The sequence below is a fragment of the Polistes fuscatus genome, unplaced genomic scaffold (genome assembly GCF_010416935.1).
Source record: "Polistes fuscatus isolate 324 unplaced genomic scaffold, CU_Pfus_HIC Scaffold6, whole genome shotgun sequence".
Taxonomy (NCBI): Eukaryota; Metazoa; Arthropoda; class Insecta; order Hymenoptera; family Vespidae; genus Polistes; species Polistes fuscatus.
In genome coordinates this window covers 10021913-10042328 of record NW_025113140.1, presented here as the reverse complement: position 1 = coordinate 10042328, position 20416 = coordinate 10021913, and the positions used below count along the sequence as shown (strand labels likewise).

At 38.2% G+C, this 20416-nt stretch overlaps 1 protein-coding gene across 1 annotated transcript; it reads left to right on the top strand.

The window, feature by feature from the left end:
* The first annotated feature begins 3667 nt into the window (after positions 1-3667).
* Positions 3668-8381, top strand: LOC122523324 (cilia- and flagella-associated protein 43-like). Its single transcript, XM_043644998.1, has 7 exons — positions 3668-3969; positions 4036-4497; positions 4560-5196; positions 5266-6049; positions 6144-6430; positions 6509-6934; positions 7014-8381. The coding sequence occupies exons 1-7, from the start codon at positions 3668-3670 to the stop codon at positions 8379-8381; spliced, it is 4266 nt and encodes a 1421-aa protein (XP_043500933.1).
* Positions 8382-20416: the final 12035 nt, after the last annotated feature.

The following is a 20416-nucleotide window of genomic DNA, read 5'->3' as shown; positions in this document are numbered from 1 at the left end:
GCTATACCTTTTACTTCATATTTTTTTCTTTAGGAACGCTTTGTTGATTGGTGCTTGCCGGGCACGGCATACACAAATACATAGAAAAAGAAAGAAAAAAAGAGAGAGAGAGGGAGAGAGAGAGAAAAAGAGAGTCCAAGCTTTCATCATTGATACACGCCGCAACATGCATGCAGCATGCCTCCTTCATACTTAGCAGTCACAAGCGAGCTGCTATAAAGACGAATGTTAATTAATGTTACCGACTAGGAAACCAACCAACTCGTCCTCGTGTGTGGTCCGATATGAGTAATCTTTTAGCACTGTTAATATTAATATATTTTATATATTCTCCGTTGCACACCGCGATCAGATTATTCATGTTAGATACTGAGCAAATAAATAATCAAGATACGCATTACTTAAATACTTATTTTGATAATAATTAGAAACATCGAAAGATCGTATCTATATATAAATATATCGTTCTATCCTAAAAAGATAGGACACGTGATCTATTATAATACGCGCCGAAGAATCCAAAGAAGAAATGACCGCAGCTGTTCAGAAGAACAAGAAGAAGAAGAAGAAAAAGAGGAGAGATACCAAATCGGGAGCTAGGCGAATCTATGCCGAGCGTGCTATTATTTTTTATGGGCGGAGGATAGTATAGACGGTGGAGCCGCGTATAATTTAACGTTTAGCGATTTAAACGTTTGTCTGTGATCGTAGCGATGCATCCATATAATCTAGCACCAGTTCGAAACCGAAACATGCAACCGTTAAAATGCAGCAGCTGTTTCGACGAAACGACGAGAACTGCGTCGGCCAGTTTCCTCACCTTTCCTACTTCTATTTTCTCTTTTTTTTTTTTATTTTTCGTTTCTTTTTTCGCTTTCTTCTGTTGTTTTTTTCTTTCTTTCTTTCTTTCTTTCTTTCCTTTCTACGATTTCTTACGAACGTTCTTAATGGTTTTCCCTTCTTCTTCTACTTCTTCTTCTTCTTCTTCTTCTTCTTCTTCTTTTAAAACAAAGAGAACTAACTCATGGGTTTCTTTTCGAGAAAGAAAGAACACTTGAAAGGATTCGCGTTAAAAAATCATATCTACTTTCAGAATTTTCTTGCGCTATCGTTAGCCGAAGAGAAAACGAAGTTCATCAAGATGGATACCCTTTCCCACCTTAACTATTTCTCTTTCGTTTTTCTTCAATACGAAAAGAATCAAGCTGGTAACCTGGCTCTCTCTCTCTCTCTCTATCTCTCTCTTTTTCTCTTTCTTCATCTCGGTTCGACGTAAGTGCGAATACTTTTATTTTATTTCTTTCCTTTCTTTCTTTCAGTTTCGTTGGACGGTAGTGATTACCGTGGCGAGTCAGAAAGAAAGAAAGAAAGAAAGAAAGAAAGAAAGAAAGAAAGAGTTTCTTCTAAATCTTCTCGTTTTGTAGCACCACGGATCACGGACGTTGTCTATGGAAGTGGAAGCTATGGTGCTAGCTGATGATAATGGTGGTGGTAGTGGTGGTTGTTGTTGTGAATTCGATGGGTAAAAATAAGGAAAAGAAGAGGAAGGAAAGAAGGAAGGAAGAAGCAAAGGATAAGAAGAAGAAGAAGAAGAAGAAGGCGGAGGAGGAAGAGGAGAAGGAGGAGGAATGAGGAGGAGGGCTGCAGACGAGGAGGAGGCCGATTTGGGGTGGAAGAGAAGTCCGGGATGGGGGGACGGGGGTGTACAAGAGCAGAGGTTACTTTTAATGTCTCGCGTCACGCAGCCCAAGGCACCGTGAGCCTCGCCTCGTCCTCCTTACTAATTTGGCGCCAATTTCCAGGCAACCTCCCAAGCAAAAACTAACCGAACCATATACCGCTTCTATATACATACGCGTACCGTGCACTTCACCGTGGGCTCTGATTAAATGTTACCCGCCGTCTCTTTCTCTCTCACTCACTCACTCACCCTTTTCTTCATCATCTTCTTCTTCTTCTTCTTCTTCTTCCTTGTTCTCTTCCTTATCCAACGACTATTTCTTTCCTTTTCTCTCTTGATCCCGTGTTTCCTTTATTTTTCTTCTTTCTTTTTTTTTTCTTGGATTCGTGTGTTCCCACAGTTCACACACGTATACAGTGTACCAAGGGACCTTCGATCGTATTGCTTCTGCATCTAACTCTCGGAATTTCTCCTTATTTCAGTACTACTGTTCGACGTTAATGATAGCGCTCAATATCGTAAGATTCACAAGAAATTTAAGTATAATCATTCAATTAAGTATTATATTTATTTCTTTTTTTATTTATTTGTTTGTTTGTTTGTTTCTTTTTAAATAATATTTAGATACTGCAAAAAGGTATGATCACGTCGATGACGATAAGTTATGCAAATATGAATCTCAGCGGGTGTCACTTTAATGGCAAGGCCACGTAGGTTTGGGTCCTACGATCGATGCAAGAAGCACGCATCCTTCAGTCCTGGATAAGCAAAGGGCACAGTCTCAGAAGGGCAAGACTCCATGCAGACCCTTCTTCTTATTCTTATTCTTCTTCTTTGAACGAGAAAGAGAGAGAAAGAAATACTAAGGGATAAAAAGAAAAACTAGTCTCAGCAAGCAGTACGGGCAGTATATCACGTTGCAAGGATAAGTTTTTGATCGGGCCCTGCTATACGGATGACTCCCTGCTGCTTGACCTCATCACGCCACGCAATGGGGGGGTCTTTATAAACCAGCATCGACTCTGAGTATCCTAATCACCTTTTGTCTTAAGCCTGCCAAACTCACCTTTGCCGGGAACCCCGTTCTCTAACCGATAAGAGTCTACGAACGTGCCCGATTAACTCGTTCTCGATCTACCATCACGAACAACTAACTACTCCTGTTTTTTTCCTTTTTTTTTTTTTAATTACATTTAATTACGACTTTCTTTTAAGCTAGTTCGACCTTTTTTTCTTTCTCTGTCTCGATTTGTAAAAAAACGAGATTTCTCGAAGTTCAATCAGATTGAAAACATTGAAACATCGAGCAACTAATAATAAACGTGTATAAGGATATTTTTGAGGTTATTGATAGGAAATATAGAAATAAGCATGGAAAGCACGTGGATTCCATGTTGGATACGAGGTGAAAAGATTGAGGAAATCATTTTTATTGGCAGGGATGTTCTTGCTTGGTCCACTGGTGTTCACATAATTTTTCTAGAAATTAGTAGCAAAAAACAATTCATAAAACGTTGTATTGATCATAATACCGGTGACGGTGCTTGTTGTCTTTCGGCACACGCCACGCTTTCGATATTTGCGTTTTCTGAAAAAACATTTCAACCGAGAATCCTGATATTTGATTATCCTACGCTAACGAAGATTTCCGAATGCGTGCGTGGATCCAAAGGCGGATATTTGGCAACCGCATTCACCGCAAAGGATTATCTCCTGTCGATGGGCTATTTTCCTCATTTTCCAATGGCACTTTGGTCTTGGAGAACTGGTGAAAAAATTGTCGAAGTTAACACCTGCATTCGAGATGAATTAGGACAAATACTTAGAATTAATCAAAATGGTCCAAAACTCGTAGCACAAATGGGAAAAACTTGCGGCAAATTGTTCGTATGGAGTGTCGATGTTATCGGCGAGATTTGCATTCTCAAAGGTTTATAACTAAATTGAATTTTATTTACATTTTTAATACCGTTTATAAAAATAAAAATGTACAGTACAGATTATGAGATAAAGTTACCAAAAGATGAGCCGATACGTTGGGTGGATTGGTGTCCTTCGCCAGGTGATCCAATTTTAGCGATCACTGATCATGATGGTCATGTATATTTGAGTAACGAGGATGGTACCGATGTTCATCGTATTGTCCTATCTCAACATTGCGAAGTATGCGAAGAATATGAAAAGCCAATTATTTGTTGGTATCGTAATGGAATCATTTTGAAGACTACATTTTGTCAAATACGTTATTACAAAAAAGATGCTAACTCTAATACTTGGAACAAAGTGTGGTACGTGTTTCTCATAATAAGAAAAAAACATCTGCATTTACATTTGTTTAATATTTTGATCAACAGGTCTATCAAATCTGCGAACAAACCTTACATACTCGTGACACATCCTTTAAAAAATGATTGGCTATTTTACTACACTATCGAAAGACATTTGATGCAAATTCAATTTGTGGAAAAGCAAACTACACCCTCGGTAGAAAAATATTACTATCACGGTGTTAAATATCGTTATATTGATTTTGTTTATCCATGGTGTCACCATGTGGTAGCGATCAGCGAAGATTTGAAAGATTTAATTATATTAGAGTGCAAAAGTGGATTAGAAATAGGAAAAATATCTCCGGAAACGATAGGTGATATTTCCTGTCAAGCTTCGCATCCAGATTATCCATTAATCACGTTGACTACCAATCAGGGTGAAGTGTTGATGATTAATACGATTGATCCAAAGAATCCTGAGATTATTTTGAACATGAGATTATATAAAAGACCGTTGGATTTGATCAAATTTTCTTCCTCCGGCAGGTTTGACATCATTTGCAACAAAAATATTTGCCTAATCCGACAAATGAATTTTTTGATCACAGGTCTCTCGTCGTGGCCTATAAAAAATCTGGTGATTGCTTTTGCATCAGTTTAAAAGATAATTCGTATACGGTGATAGGACAAGTTCGTTTGAAAAGAACAATCAACGATGTTTTATTGTTTGATTCTCGAAAGGGGATTAAATTGTTTGTTTTACTTGTCACATCGGTACGATATTTCGTTGGAGAACAAATTGCCATTTATGAGGTGTCTAAAGAACAAGTTAACACAGATAAGATTATCGCAAAACTGAATTTAAAAACCCCATTTCGTAATATCTACACCGTACCAGGAAATCCTCAATTAATTGTGGGTACACCTTATCTGACACGACACTTACACGTATTGAAATTATTAGAAACAACATCGGACATCATCGAAATCGTAAATGCTATGGGAACGAATCATAATTTTCGATGCGCGCGTCTCTTTGTCGATCGTAATTGGTTGACGACTGGTGCGTACGATGGTTTGATCATAATTAGAGATAAATGGATCAAAGAAATCATAGGGACTATGATGACACATCATAGACAGGATTTTGGATCGGTCAAAGGTCTGGTTAACCCTAATGCAAATTTGGCTGTTGTCCTTGGTCACGATGGCTCGTTGGTGGGGATGAAAAAAATAGAACAAATGGTAAAATTGATGTTACATTAATGTGTTTGTACAATTGTAACGAATAAAAATGTATTTTATTTAGCGTAGGATGATGTTGCAAAGAAATTGTATCCCGTTGATGAACCTACATCTGAGAAAGAAGAAGAAGGTATACTTGCTGATTATGCTACCTTGACTACATCGTTAGTAAGTCTACTGAATCCGGCAAAACGAAGATTAAATAAATTCGAAGAGGAGATCGATTTGACCTGGGTCGATTGGGTAGCAAGGAAAATATTAAAGGAAGAAGAAAATGTATGCGCCGTGGAAAGAAGTAGTATAATGAAGGACTTCTTGGTACTGAAGAACGTCGTCGTAGAACTGTTGAATAAGAACGAAATCGTTCCAGAGCTTGAGAGGTTACCGGTGTCGGATTTCGACCTCGACAAGGCCGAACGCGAGCACGCGATGAAAGTAGCTAAAGATGCTCGAGAAGATAAGCGATTGGAGCACGAGTTCAATTGCAGTTCTATGGACCACATTGCTGCATGGATTAAAAAATATTATTGGGATTCACAAAAGATTCTTGCCAAGTCGATCTTTTCCATAACTGGTTATTTCGAAGTGACGAATTTTCCATTCGTTGTTGAAAATTCAGATATTAAAGAAGCCACCGAATTCGCACAATTTCAAAGACATTTTTTATTGAGCATCAATAAACCCGAGAGTTTTCAAGCATGGCGAACGTATACCGAATCACAAATGAAACTTGCCATGGTTAATCCTTTACAATTGATTCGCGAAGACGACAGACTAAAAATGAGCGATCTCTTGGAAGATGAGGAACGTGAGATCGACCAAGAAGAGATAGAAGAGAAAAGGGCTTTCGAAGGTAGACAAAAATTCCCGACAGATTGGTACGCGTAGATCGGATCTTTCGTATTAATATTATATTTTAACGTCGATCCCTTTCATTTTGTTCATAGGTATGACGAGCCACCGGTTCATCGAGCCATCCCCTTATTATTACTCGCAGATGGAATCTTACGGGTTCTTTCAGGTGATACTGAACAATCATTATCTGATGGACGATTGTAATAAACTTCGATCTTACTTCAATAAGATTTTTAATGAGATTTATGAGAAAAAGGAATACGAAATGAAAGTGATTGGGGATAAAATCGAAAGGATACGTTACATTGATTCGGAATTAAAAATTATGTTCGATCGTTCGTTGCCATGTTTGCCTTCAGTACCCACGTGGCATATTAAGGTATGTGTGTGTGTATCATAAATTATTATTATTTTTAAAAGATATAAGATATATTTAATTAGAATCATCTCGAACTAGGAACAACCTGAAAGGATCGTACGAGTTTTGGATCACGAAGTCAAGGTTAAACCTTATATTTCACCGTCGCAACAAGAAATTTTGGACAAACAGGCTATCGAAGCTGAAAGGATCAGACAATTGTTATTAGCCGATGATTTTCGTGAACGTGCACTTATGGCAATGATGGACGGTGTGTTGGAGGTTCGTTGGGAAGACGTTATTAAGAAGGACATTCCAAAACCCATGTGTATGCTGATCAAACAACCAGAAGATTATACGGCTGAAGATATTCGCGAAGTGAAAAAATATCAAACCGATGTTGAGAATCTTTTGGAAAATCGGGAACGTTATAAAAAAATTCTAGAAGTTGATTACGTTAAAGTGGAATCCTCTTTGCAAGAGGGTATTGATAAATTTAATTCCCAATTAAACGAATTATTTCTGGTTCGTAAAAAACAAAGTACAAAATGTTAGTCAGAAAATTTGTATTATAAATTTATTCATTTTTCTGTTTATTTTTTAGTCGAAATTAAAATTGAAAGCTGCTATCAAACAAATGGAATTTCATTATGTACGTGGTCGTATAAGAAATTATACACGTGCTAAAAATATTGAAAATTACGAAAAAATGTTAAATGAAATTGCGAAGAATCAACAATCCGAGACGACACTTAGGGAAGAACTGGAATCATTTGAAAATGTTCACAAAAATTTATTAACGCCAATGGAAGCAATGTACAATCGGGAGAAAATTTTAGAGAAAAAGTTTAGATCAGAATTTCCGTCGTTGGGTAGATCATCCGTGGATTTTCTTTCACGTCAATACAAACGTCGACCGAGAACCAATTTAAAGAACGTTACTATGACTGATTTAATCGATCTGAGTAAATGCGTGATTAGTCGAACGAAATTAATTTACTTGCCGATCGTATGTAAAGAATATTTGAAAATCATTGACGAATTGGATTTACGACCGAGTATATTACCATCTTCGATAGAAGATAATCACTGGGAACATTTAACGCGAATACGACGTCAACGAATCGAATTGGAATTAAAGATCAAAGCTGAGCAAGCTGAAATTGATCGATCTGAGAGAATGGTAAATGTTTATAAGGAAAAATTGAAAAAGTGTCAAAGTAATATACACGAGCTTAAACAAAAATTAAATCGAATGAAAGAAGACAGGAGAATCTTTGATTTGAACACGGAGATACAATTGGTCATGAGAATGGGCCAGGTAGAGATAAATTTATATGGGAGTTGCAACGAGACCTTGAACGCGATTCTGATACCTAGAAAAATAATCGAGGAAGCTAACGTGTTGATCGGAGGGGCGGGTGAATTTAAATTAAAAGCAGTGGAGCATAAGATTGAATTTCAGAAGACTATTCGGAACAAGGAATGGGAGCATCGAACGTTGAAGATGCGTATCGATGATTTTCAAGATGATCTACGTTTCATACAAGGTACCAACGTCACTCGAGAGATACAGATATATTTAAAACGAAGGGCTAGAGGTTTGAAGGAGGACAGGACGGCTCAACGTTTGGAAAGAGAACTCGAGACGATGCAAAATCATTTTGGCAAGAGCCTCGATGAATGGGCCAAGAGACTGGAGGAGGTCGGTAAGAAGATCGATAGAACCAAGAGGAAAAACGATCTTCTCGATCTTATGATCGTGAACATGAACGTGGTAAGGTGCGAGATGGAGCACAGTCGTGATCTTATCAATGAGAAGAGGCAAAGTCGGTACATGGACTGGAAGATGCAGATGATCGTGAAGAGATCCGATCTGATCAAGGAACTTCAAGATAATTATGTAGAGCTCTTGGTTATGCAAAAGGAACACCAGCTATTACTGTTGCGACGTTATCCAACGTTGAAATGATTTCGAATACTTGACGACTCCAAAGATAAAGGGAAGTCTTGTTGAAACTTTGAACGGTTTTAATCGAACCTCGACTTTAAGTCGTCGTCATCGTTGTTCTAATTTTCCTATTGGTTGTTTGCGAGAACCACTTATTCGTTTCTTATAAAAATGATATTTGATCTAAATATATATATAAAGTTTCAAGAGAAAATATCATAAGACGTTAATTGGAACGGCGTCCAATTAAATTATACCGAAGATAAAACGTTATCCGAAGAAGTAGACATTTTTGTACATTTAACTAAATTACAATCCATACTATTAGCCAGGGATTTAATCGTCCAAGTTTTCCAACGTCTTATACAAAGGACAAGCGGCAATTTGCGCGGACACATAAATCAACGCCGGTGGACGTGGTCTCGATACGGATACATAATAGCCTACCACGATCTATAGACTTTTTAAACCATAAATAACAGTACTAATAGTATAGGAGCGAGATGAATGATGCTACACGATCACGGTCCAGGTCGCCGCGAAATACGCGTACGAATCAATTTTATCTGGGAGAGTTTCCAGGTGGCCTACCTTTTCTTTTTTCTTTTCCATGCCGCGCGCGTAAAAATACAAAAAGATAAAAGAAAATAAGATAAAGAGAAAAAAAAAAAAAGAATAAGAAGAGAAAAAAACTCATACTCATTCCGTGACGATTAAACACGTTGATCTTCGCTTATCCTTACACTCTTTTCATTTCTGTTCATCCACGATCTCACAAGCCGCGAGATACTGCTGCGAGGGTGTTCATAGTGTTCACGACGACTGTTAAGGTACAAATATTTTCAGTTTAACGAGAGAATGATTTTTATTAATGACTCGGTCTTGTCACTCGGGGTTTTGTCCCCAAATATTTTGCGTCTCTCGTCGGCGTCCTTTGCTCACGTTCGTTCCCCTGTTTCTTCTCTCGATCGTCGACAGGTTTCTTTCTTTCCTCCTTCTCGAGAAATCGATTAATCATCGAGCTTTACGGTCGCGTTAGACGACAGGACATTACGACAAACGGTAGTAGCCTTTTTTTTTTTTTCTTTTTTTTAATTTCAAGTTGGAATTCAAACTTGTCTCGATAGTACAACGACAATTTTTATAAGTCAACCTTAGAGATACGTTTGAATATTTTCTTTTTTTTTTTTCTTTCATTTTTTTTCCAAATCGAAGAGTAACCGAGAGTTATTCTTCATCGTGAATAATTCATTCCTTGCAGTTTTCTATAGGAAAACTTGGCTCTCATTCGCCATAGATAATTTTGTCGAAGTTATCTCCCTCTCGGTCGGTAAAACTTTCGCTCGGTTGGAACTTCAAAGTAACCATTCCCGCGTGGCCTGGCATAAATCATCAACGGATCGAGACGATGTTCTTCGTCGAAGACCTTTGCGGTCTTTTAGTTACAACCGAAATTACCTTAACGCGAGATACTTGCACTCATGCAACCAGTAATTCGTCACTGCGATGCGACCAACACGACTGCTGTTTTATTTGTAATTATTTCCTTTAATTATCTCTGATCAATTTAAAACGTCGGAGAGATTGAAGAAACAACAAATTTGAGTAACAAACATTGGCCACTAAATTAAAATTCATTTTCTATGCTTCAGAAACAAAAATATGAATTTAAATTGATGGAAATCCTGTGTCATAAAAGTGAAAGAAAGAAAATGATGACAAACAAATGACATAGAATCGTTGTAATTTTCGTCGAATATTCGAAGAATCGTTGTATATACGATCAACATTTCTCATTGTACTTACAACCAAATAGTATACGCGTGCGTTTGCTATAACGTCGCGTTAGGCAGAAAAGACTCAGGCTGGGGGTATCAAAAAGGGCAGCAGCAGCACTCCAATCAATGCAAATCAAATCGAGAGCCGTGAATACGAGAAGCGTATAGGCAAATCAAGCGAATAAAAGCTTCATGAATGTAAAAGACCGGTGAATACGAACGGCGTGAGGCAATCTGGTAATGCGTCTTCACCCCTCCTGCCCCTGATCTTTTCTCCGTGTCCCGTAGGATAACACGGGAACACGCTGTTATACCGAATGTATGCACAATGGTTACAGCCTGTCGATTTTTCCTATTCCGTTCGTGATACCGACATTTTTTTTTTATTTATTTCTTATCAATTTTTTCCAACGCGTCAGATAACTTTTGTTACGCTAGGATCGGTCATTTTTACGTATTGGTTTAAGTTATCGAATTGACAAAATAAAAATATATACATTCTTTTAATAGAAAATAAATTATAAAATCAATTTTTTTGTTTGTATTTTTCTGTTAAGTCAATGATCCTAATTGTTTGGTATTTGATTGGTACAATTATTAAGTTTGTGTTGTTTAATAATAAACTAGAAACTTTGTATTATAATTTGAAGAGTCTAATTGATGTTTTGGATGATTGATTTGTTTTTACAAGTTTTCGTGGAAGAATCCAATGTTTGTCTTCAATCTTCTTTCCTGAGGTGTGGAATTCTACGACCTTCTGGTTGTGCATCGTGAGGTTCCATAGCATCTTCAAAAGATCTGTCCCAGGAATTCTTATCTTCTACCTGCTCGTAATGATCTGTTTTCCAAGATGAAAGGTTATACTTAATTATACGTCTCATTACATGTTTTATACACGAATAATATACACGTTACGTTCAAATTATTAACTATTTAAAATTCTTATTTAATTATTTTATTTACTTTTTTCGTAACGATATCGTAAATTTTCCTTACGAAGTTTATCGTAAATGTTGCCGTTACAGCTAGCATTATTTTTCCTTACTGGAAAAATAAATTAATAGAGGATTAAAAGAATATCGTGATTAGTGTTTAAATAATTAAAATAATACCATTAACCAAACGACGCAAATTCCGAGAAAGAAGAGTCGGAAACATCGTTACGATCATTTCGACAGATGTTGGCACTTGAAAATTTGTTCAAACGGGTTAAAAAAGAAACAACACTCGAGACAAATAAATATCGTTTGAAGAATCTTTTAAAAAGGAAGAAGAATAGGGGAGGGGGAGTAAGGTCGAGCGAGATCACTCAATCGGGGATAATTTCGGTTGATTTTCAAAAGAAAGAAAAAACAAAACCGTAGAAGCAGCCGAAAAAGCATGCCGGAAGGTATTTTAAAATACTGACGGCATTTCGAGAGTGGGCTGGCGGTTGGTGCAATAAAAATTTGACATCGTCGTCTACATCGGCAAAGAAACAAGAAACAAGAAACAAGAAGAAGAAAAAAATTGTTGGTCGGGGAAAGAAGGAAGGAAATAAAAAGAAAAAAAAGAAAAGAAAAAATAGAAAAATAAAAAGAGAAATAAAATAAAAGAGGCAAAAAACGAAAAGAAAGAAGAAAGAAAAAAATATGGGAAGAAGGAGAGTTCGAAGAGAAGAGAAGAGAAGAGGAGCGCACGCTCGACTTTACGACTCGCGTTACGCGAAGGGCGAAAGGGACGACAGCGAAACTCGTTATTATCCGACCGTACTTCTTCGTGGCGTTGAAGAAGAAGAAGAAGAAGAAGAAGAAGACGACTGTAACCGCGGTGGTGGCGATGCTGGTGGTGATGGTGGTGGTGGTGGTGATGGTGGTGATGGTGGTGGCGGTGGCGGCGGCGTCGATATGGCGGCTGCGAACTTGCACGGTGCATCGTTCGCTTCCACGGGCCACTTTCGGACCATAAAGAGACAAAGGAGTGTTCTTCGGAGACCTCGGGGGAGAAGAAGGCACCGAGCGGTAGTAAACTTTCCTTTTTCGTTAAAAAATCAAAAAAGATAAGCGACTCTAAATTCTTCTCTCTTTTTCTCTCTCCCTCTCTTTCTCTCTTTATCTTTATCTTTCTTGCTAGGGATTTATTGTTATTTTCTTGCAATATTCAATTTTTTGGCTAAAACGATGGCTATTATAAATAAACGTAAGATATTTTCGATTGAAACATTTTTGCATCTTTATCACATGTTTTTGTGAATACTGAAATAATTCGAAGACAAATCGAATTGAACTTACGGCTCCCGAAATTTTATCATTATTTTATAAAATACTCGCAACGAAAAAAAATACTACTTAGTTAATTTTATTCATAATCTAATTAAAATTTTAATTCCACTCTGTAGTCTACTCTGTAGAAAAATCAAAATAAAATATATAAAATGTTTATCGGAGAAAAAGCAAAGAAAAAAAAACGAAGTAGAAAGGACACTTAAGTAAAGAAAAATCGTAAAATTTACGTTGGCCGAGAACAAGTACGTGACATTAATCCTCAATAAGCTGGACAAGTTGGTGGCACTTTAGCAACCAAACTCTAGAAGCATTTACGTATGCACATAGTCGATGTATGCCGCTTGAAAATCGGATAGGACGCGTTGCCTGCCGGTAACGTGCGCCACCACCCTCGTCCCTTTTCGGCGGATTTGACTGAACAATCACGACGTTGCATCTTCTTGTTCAACAAAATTCACCGAAGCGTGGCTTAACCCCGATTCAGGAAACGTTGTCTAAATGTATACACGTATATATATTTATGTACGTAGTAGACATATACACATATGCATATATATATATATATATGTATATATTAAAGTACGCGTGCATACGCGTATACATTAGCGTTTCGATTCGAGTTAAGTTTCATCCCTCCTTTACGGTATTACCCCGTGTCTGCCTGCCACGAGCTATAAAATCGTATAAAACGATCCCCTTTTACCCTATGTTAAGAGCCCAAGCCATCCACTCCGAAAAGTTTTCCCGTTTTCTTCTTCGACGAGCCTTGCATTACATTTCCTCCGCTCGTTTTCTATCTAACGTTTATCCTAAAAAAAAAAAAAAGAGAAAAAAAAAAGTTAGAAAAAGATTTTCACCTAGAACGCGTTGCGGACTAGAAAGACTAACAACCTCTTCGACTCGTAGAGATGAGGTTATGGAAATTTATCTAAATTATTATGTCATCAGTGAACAATCCGAGAAGAAAATTAAACTTCACGAACTCTTTTTTTTTTCTTCTTAAAACAAAAAAAAAAGAAATACAAAAAAAAATGTAAACCAAAGAAAAATCGATCTTAAAGAACGTAGAGTCCGAGAGGACTGTTTGCTGGACTTCGTCGACATACTTGAACTAACTTTTACGATTACTGGACTAATCTCGTTTTAATGACAGGCCTCAGCAGTGCCGGCGAATAATGAAGTGTCAAATCGGCCTCAAGGTGGGCGTTGTTCTCAAGCGTGGGTCGCTCTGCGACCACAGAGAAAAAAAAATAAATAAAAACACCGAGAATAAGATAGAAAGAAAGAGAAATATAAAGACAGAGAGAGAGAGAGAGAGAGAGAGAAAGAAAGCAAGCAAGCAACATAATGTATTCCTCTGGCGAATTTTAATTAGGAGCGGGAGGATCCCAGCCGTTAGCTAAGGATCACACTGTATCATTATATACTCCTGCTCCTTATTTCTCGTTCTACTCTCCTCATTTCTTCTTCTTCTTCTTCTTCATCTTTATCTTATACACCGTTTGGGAAAACGAGCTGCCAGATGGTCCTCGTTCTTCTTCTCCTACTTTCTTACTAACTCCTCTTCGGACAATTTCTTTCTTTTCACGCTTTCGTCGGTTATATCATTCGATGAAGAATTCAACAATTTAATTTATAACATGCTGCTGTATTACTACTTTATTTATTTTTTCCCTAAATATTACAATAAAATCCACGATGAGACTTCTGTTAAATCCTCTTACCTATAGTATTATACACATATATACATATACTTATACATATCTACTTCTATAGATATGCATGTATCCATGTTATATACCTATAGAGGTATGACGAAGATCGTTTATTGGATAAGGAGGCTTAGCGTTCGAGCAAGCAGAGGGGAAGAACGGGGGGTGGAGGGAGGGTTAGGGGGTCGAGGGGTTGGGGGATTTCTCTCTCTCGTCCTCGAATTCCGAGCGAGTCCTTAGGTGCGATGCACTGGCTCTGGAACTCAATGGGTTACGGATCGGCTGCACGCGACCGTTCTCCCGCACTCTCATGCTTCTCTCTCTCTCTCTCTCTCTCTCTCTCTCTCTCTCTCGTCTCTCTCGATCACACGCGTTCGTGTGCCGGCTTCGTAACGAGTTGCATGCCAATCCCTACGAGATCTCGACAATACTGCGACTCCGATCACACGATGCCGCATATCGAGCCCAGGAGATGCGGCCCCTTGCATGCTAATATTTCCCTACTAATGATAAGTATTCTTCTCTACTACTTCTTCTTCTTCTTATTATTCTTATTCTTATTTTTCTTCTTATTCTATATTTTTATTCTACTATTTTTCTCCTGTATCCTCGTCTGCTAATGATTCGCTATTGGTCTCTTAGCACGTACCACAAATTATTCTTCCCTTTTGATCGTATATTATATTATATGTTTTCTAAAATTGATGACTGTTTATTTGTGGTAAAGTAAGAAGAATTTTTCTACGATACGATTTAATGAATGACATTATCATAGTGATCGGTAACTATCAAGTTACATATTCGAAATTCACTCGAATAATCTATGTTAAAAAGATATTATAATAATAAAAGAAAACTAATTCTATACCGTGTTTCATTCTCAAGACATATAAGTAGAGGATCGCGACCGGTCCCATAAACGTTCGAACACACGATCGACATGATCGAAACTTTTGTGCTCCTTAGTTTAACCGATCGAGATCAACTAAGGCTCCTCTCATCCGAAGTCTCCTTCGTTCGGTTGGAACGTTCGCGTAATCTCGCGTGGATCTGCTTGCTAGATCAGCGGCACGAGCGCGATGGAAGAACAACAACAACAAGAAGAAGAAGAAGATGAAAAAGAAGAAGAAGAGGAAGAAGAAGCATGCTTACCTTCCCTCTTCTTTCTATCTCACCTCCACCGCCTCCCCCTTCCCCCTCTCTTGTTTTATGTTTCTCACTCCTCACCTTCACGCATTTCTACGTCGGAAGGATCGCGATCGCGAATGAAAATCGGTTGGGGAGTCGTCGGTCGTGAGCCACGACTCAAAGAACGAGTGAGTGTGTCCCCCCCCGCCACCACCCCGTTCTTCCCCCATCGCGCTATCGCAGCCCTTCACCCCTTCCCCCGTCCCACCCCCATCCACCCTGTTTACCCCTCTCTCTCGCGTTTCCTCGCGAAATCTCGGCTGCCATTAATTCAGACCTGGCCGACAGGTCACTCGTGTAGAACGGCCCATTACAGATATTACGAGCTCGCGCCAAGTTTCTCTTTCTATCTATCTATCTCTCTCTCTCTCTCTCTATTTCTCTTTCCCTTTCTTTCGTTCCTTCTTTCTTTCTTTCTTTCTTTCTTCTATCAAATAATTATTATTGTTGTTTGCTTTGCAACAAGTTACCCAACCCCTTTTCGAATATCTCCTTAGCCTACGTTTCTTCTCGACTACTACGTGCTTCTATCATCTCGAGTGTGCTAACCCTTTTCTACCTTCGTACGATAATTTCTTTCTAAATTTATTACCGATAACCGATAGGGGGGTAAGAAGTTATTCGCGCAAATTCTCGCTCCTTTTTCTCTCTTTCTCTCTCTCTCTCTCTTTATGTAGTCCCGGACGCAAGGTCTATCATCGAGTAGGAATCGATTCGGCAGTGGTTGTATACGATTCGTTCGTTACGCCTCTTCGCGCGAGTAAAACGAGCGAGGGCGTGTTTTAACGCAACCCACGACGCGTCTTCTCTCGCGAATAATCCTTTATTCCTTCTCTTTCTTTCTTACTTGCTTGCTTGCTTTCTTTCTTTCTTTCTTTCTTTCCTTCCTTCAGTCTTTTCTTTCGTTGCCAACCCTTTGAGAGAATCTTTTCACCTGCTGGCACGTATCGATAACTGTCTTTGTTTCATCTTTTTATTTATTTTCAGAAGACGATATTGATTGCAGAACGATCTATCAATTTATTATAGTACCTACTACCTATAATTTAACTGCCTGTCATTCGCAAAGACTATAGAAAACCGCTATAGGTATACACCATGACTGTACAGTCATGAAATTAAACACAAAACGATCTATCCTTATTTCAATCAAATCTTTTATATATTATTTCTTCTTATTCGTTTAATTTTATTTTATAAATCAAATTAATAATACGATTAATTGCATTGTAAGTATTTTTAATGTATCTGAAGACCCGTCGATAGCGATGTTCCGTGTCAAAAAATTTGTCCAAAACGAACGGACGGATTGACTGCGCGTGGAAGATTAACGGGCCAATCTACGAGGTGCCCAGTTTACCAAAAAAAAAAAAAACAAAAAACACCCGCTGGAAGAACCGGATCGACTGAGGAGGTATTAAACGTGGCATGCCAAAATTTAAGTTCTCACGTTCGTGTTCACGATATATTATAACTAGAGAATGAGACAAAGAAAACGAGATAGAAAGAAAAAAGAATGAACAAACGTCCAAATAAGGAAGGAAAAAGTTAGCTCGATGGTTCCGGGGGGCTTATTCTAAGTCTTCTTAAATACAGGTCACGCGTGAGTTTCTTTATAGCTTTCTCTCTTACACATACATGCACATACACAAACATATTCGCACCCCTTTTATGTTATGACACCCATATTTCCTTGCTGTTCGCATAGGAGAGTCATCGTTAGAATTCCACGAATTGCTGGGAGACCCTTTTGTTTTTGAGAATGTCAGCATCTTCCTTTTTCAACAGCATTATTCTTCTTTCTAAAACGTAATGTGTTCTTGGTCGAATCCTTGGAACGAACGAACGGCCTTGAGAACGGTGGGAATGACTTTGGGAGACGATGCAAATTGGTCCGATCGTGTTCGACGATTACGTGTTCTTACTACGTGGCTGCCGTGCAAAGCTACGATACGCTTTAAAGGTTGTTTAGGAGAGATGAGGAAGAAAAAAATATTCGGATATGTAATTTCGACGAGGCTCTTTCTCTTCTTTTTCTTTTCTTCCTCTTCCTCTTATTTTTCATTCTCTCTCTTCATCAAACAACACTGAGAGTTTCTCTTCGTGAGAAACACAGAAGCGAACGTCTTGTTGTTTCAAATAAAAAAAAAAAAAGAAATTTCGTCGATAATTTCGTAAAATTGTATTGTAAAAGAAAAAAACAAGAACAAATCAACGTATGTCTCGTTTTCATTAGAACAATATTTGGTATGGGAACACGTTCAAGGTTGATTTGTAGGCCAGGTATCGTAGAATTGTATAGAAAAGAGGTAAGAACTAAAGTAAGAATGTTGCGAACGAAGAATAAGAATAAGAAGAAGAAGATTTAGCAAAAGGGATCATAGCTAAGACGACGAAGCTTTGGGCTTCTTAAACTGTTCCCGTAGCACGGCCGAGAGCGGTCCGTTTCTTGGTCGGGCAAAAGTCGGCCATTATATAGTAGTAAATATCGTAACGACTGCTCTTCTCTGGGTACCGGCAACCGGACCCAGAGTAAAAGGTAGGAGAAGAAGAAGAAGAAGAAGAAGAATGAAGAGAAACGGTCGTCGGTGGTGGCGATGATGTTGATGTGATGCTGCCTGCTTGTTGCTTGCTTGCTTGCTTGCTTGCTTGCCTACCTTTTCCTGGCTGGCTGACTGGTTGGTGTGGTGCTTGTTTAGTTGTGATGGTGGTGGTGTTACTACTGAGCAAGGGCTAACCACGAGTAATTATGTAATTGCCGAAGAATTACTTACGGAGCCGGTCTCGCGACCCGTCATTCAGTGACATTCCCGTTCTTTTTACGAGTGCCTGAGTGGCGGGTCGTTGTCTTCGAAAGGGCACTCTTCTTATCCTTCCTTTTTTCTTTCTCCATCATCTTTATCTTTTCCCTCCCTCTCTCTCTCTCTCTCTTTCTTTCGGCTGATATCCCGACGTTTCTCCAACTCGCGGCAGATGTTGTACCCCATGGCTTGTAACTAACTCGTTACCTCGGTTTTATACCGAGCACTTTTCTAATTTCGACTCAGCAAAGATATATATATATACACACTTATATACATCTATATATATATATAAAAGAGAGATAGAGAATTCTCTCTCTCTTCGAAACTGATGGTGGGTCAGGGTATACGCTATGTGCTATCGTTTTACTACCAAACGAAAGAAAAGTGTAAGAGATCGTCAAAGTTGTAGCAACGAAAAGAAAAAAAGAAATAAAATAGTGTTGGTCGATACTTTCGAAAAGCCAACGAAATCGTTCTCATCGTTGTCTTCGTCTTCGTCGTCGTCGTCTTGTTCCGTACAAGGTCTGTAAAAGAACGTGCGCGAGAAGAGAACATCGGATAGGATTTCATCGAAATTACTGCCCTCCGACGGCTTAAGAATCGGCCGATTTGCAGCTTCCGACCGTCTTAGCCGCGTCCCAACTCCATGGTCAGGTGGTTTTCGTAAGGTTTTAGTATAATTGCTGAGCCTCGAGACGCCTTGCTTCTCGTGTGTTAAACTACTCGAAAAAAGCATCGAATCGAACAACGATCGGAAATTATCTAGCAAAATGCCTTAGTATTTAAAAAATCTTATCATTTTTTATGACATTGAAATCATAGTAATTTTAAATGTACCTGATAGATCTATTAAAAATAATTAAATATCTTGTTATATAATTCTTGAAAGATATATATATATATGAATTGATAATTCAAACGAAAAACAGATAATACATTTATCGTATGAATTTGTTAATTTTCATTCCTTTTTTTAAATTTAATAGCCACGTTCAAGTGTAAGAGATATGAATTTTTTGGGACCGATCATGATAGGATTAAATACGTACAAGGTGTTTAGTGTTTAATCAAAAATAGAAACCAATCTAGAAAATATTTCCTCTAATCCGTTAAAACGAGAAAGAAAATCTCCTAGATTGCGATATCTGTTCTCTCAGTCTAGTTCAAAGGTAGTTTAGATAGGATTTTCGCACACTTTTATCGGCTCGATAAGATCAACCCTTTTCGCAAAAGGACTCGGTGCAATTTTACCGTCACACCGGTGCACCGTACGGTTGATGCATTAGCACGATTATAGAACCCCAATTTGTTGTTACCGCGGATAGGCCTGCTCGTTATCGCCGGCAGCGATCGTGAAGTTTTATGTCCTGGCACGAAAACTAAGACGCGCTTCACCGTTTCATACGCCGACGCTTTTACTCTCTTTCTCTGTTTCTCCCTCTCTATTCCTCTTTCTTTCTCTCATAGTTCTATGATCGCGTTCCTTTCTGTCGTATCATCGCGATCACGAACGGATCCCTTTGATGTGTATCCGCCCACTTCACCGAGTTTATCTGCAATTAATTTACCTCTTTCTTACCTATATACCTTTTCCTTCTAATAACGAATCGGAAGTACATCTTTTTTTATGGCTGAGACTCGGTCTCGATCAAGCAGACTGTTCTTTCGTTGTGAAAACGTTAAAGGATACAAATTAGAAGCGATTGTGTTGGCTCTATCGAGTTTAATCGAGTAATTCTTATCGTTGGAACGTCTTCTAATAACCAGTCGTATACTTTTATACATATATAATATTCTACAATCTAAATATCGCCCTATATCTATACACGTACGTTACACTACTTCAAAATGTTTCCATTGATCGTCCGAAAACTTTGTAAGATTTTTGTTGTTTTTTTAAATCTTATATATTATTCAACGACAACGAGTCTTTTCTCATTCAAGACCGGCTAAACAAGTTCATCCATTACTCCTAACAGTCTTCCAAGTTTGATCGTTATGACTGGATCGTTAACACTCTCGCATACGTGATTTCTGTGCATCATTATTACACGTGCTTCCTGAAAACCTGTTAAACCGAGGACAATATAATTAATGCTAATAAACTCCCTATCTAATTTATGATCTTTTTTGTTCTTGTTTTTAGTACGTTGATCTTATACTTCTTATTTTTAGACAATTCGAAGGGTGCCAGATCGAGAACACAAAGAAGAAGAAGAAGAAGCGAGAGAAGTTTACCCGTCAAGACAACAACAACAACAAAGAGATTTGAATCGGTTGTCGAAGTACGGCAAAAAAGAATTGTTCGCG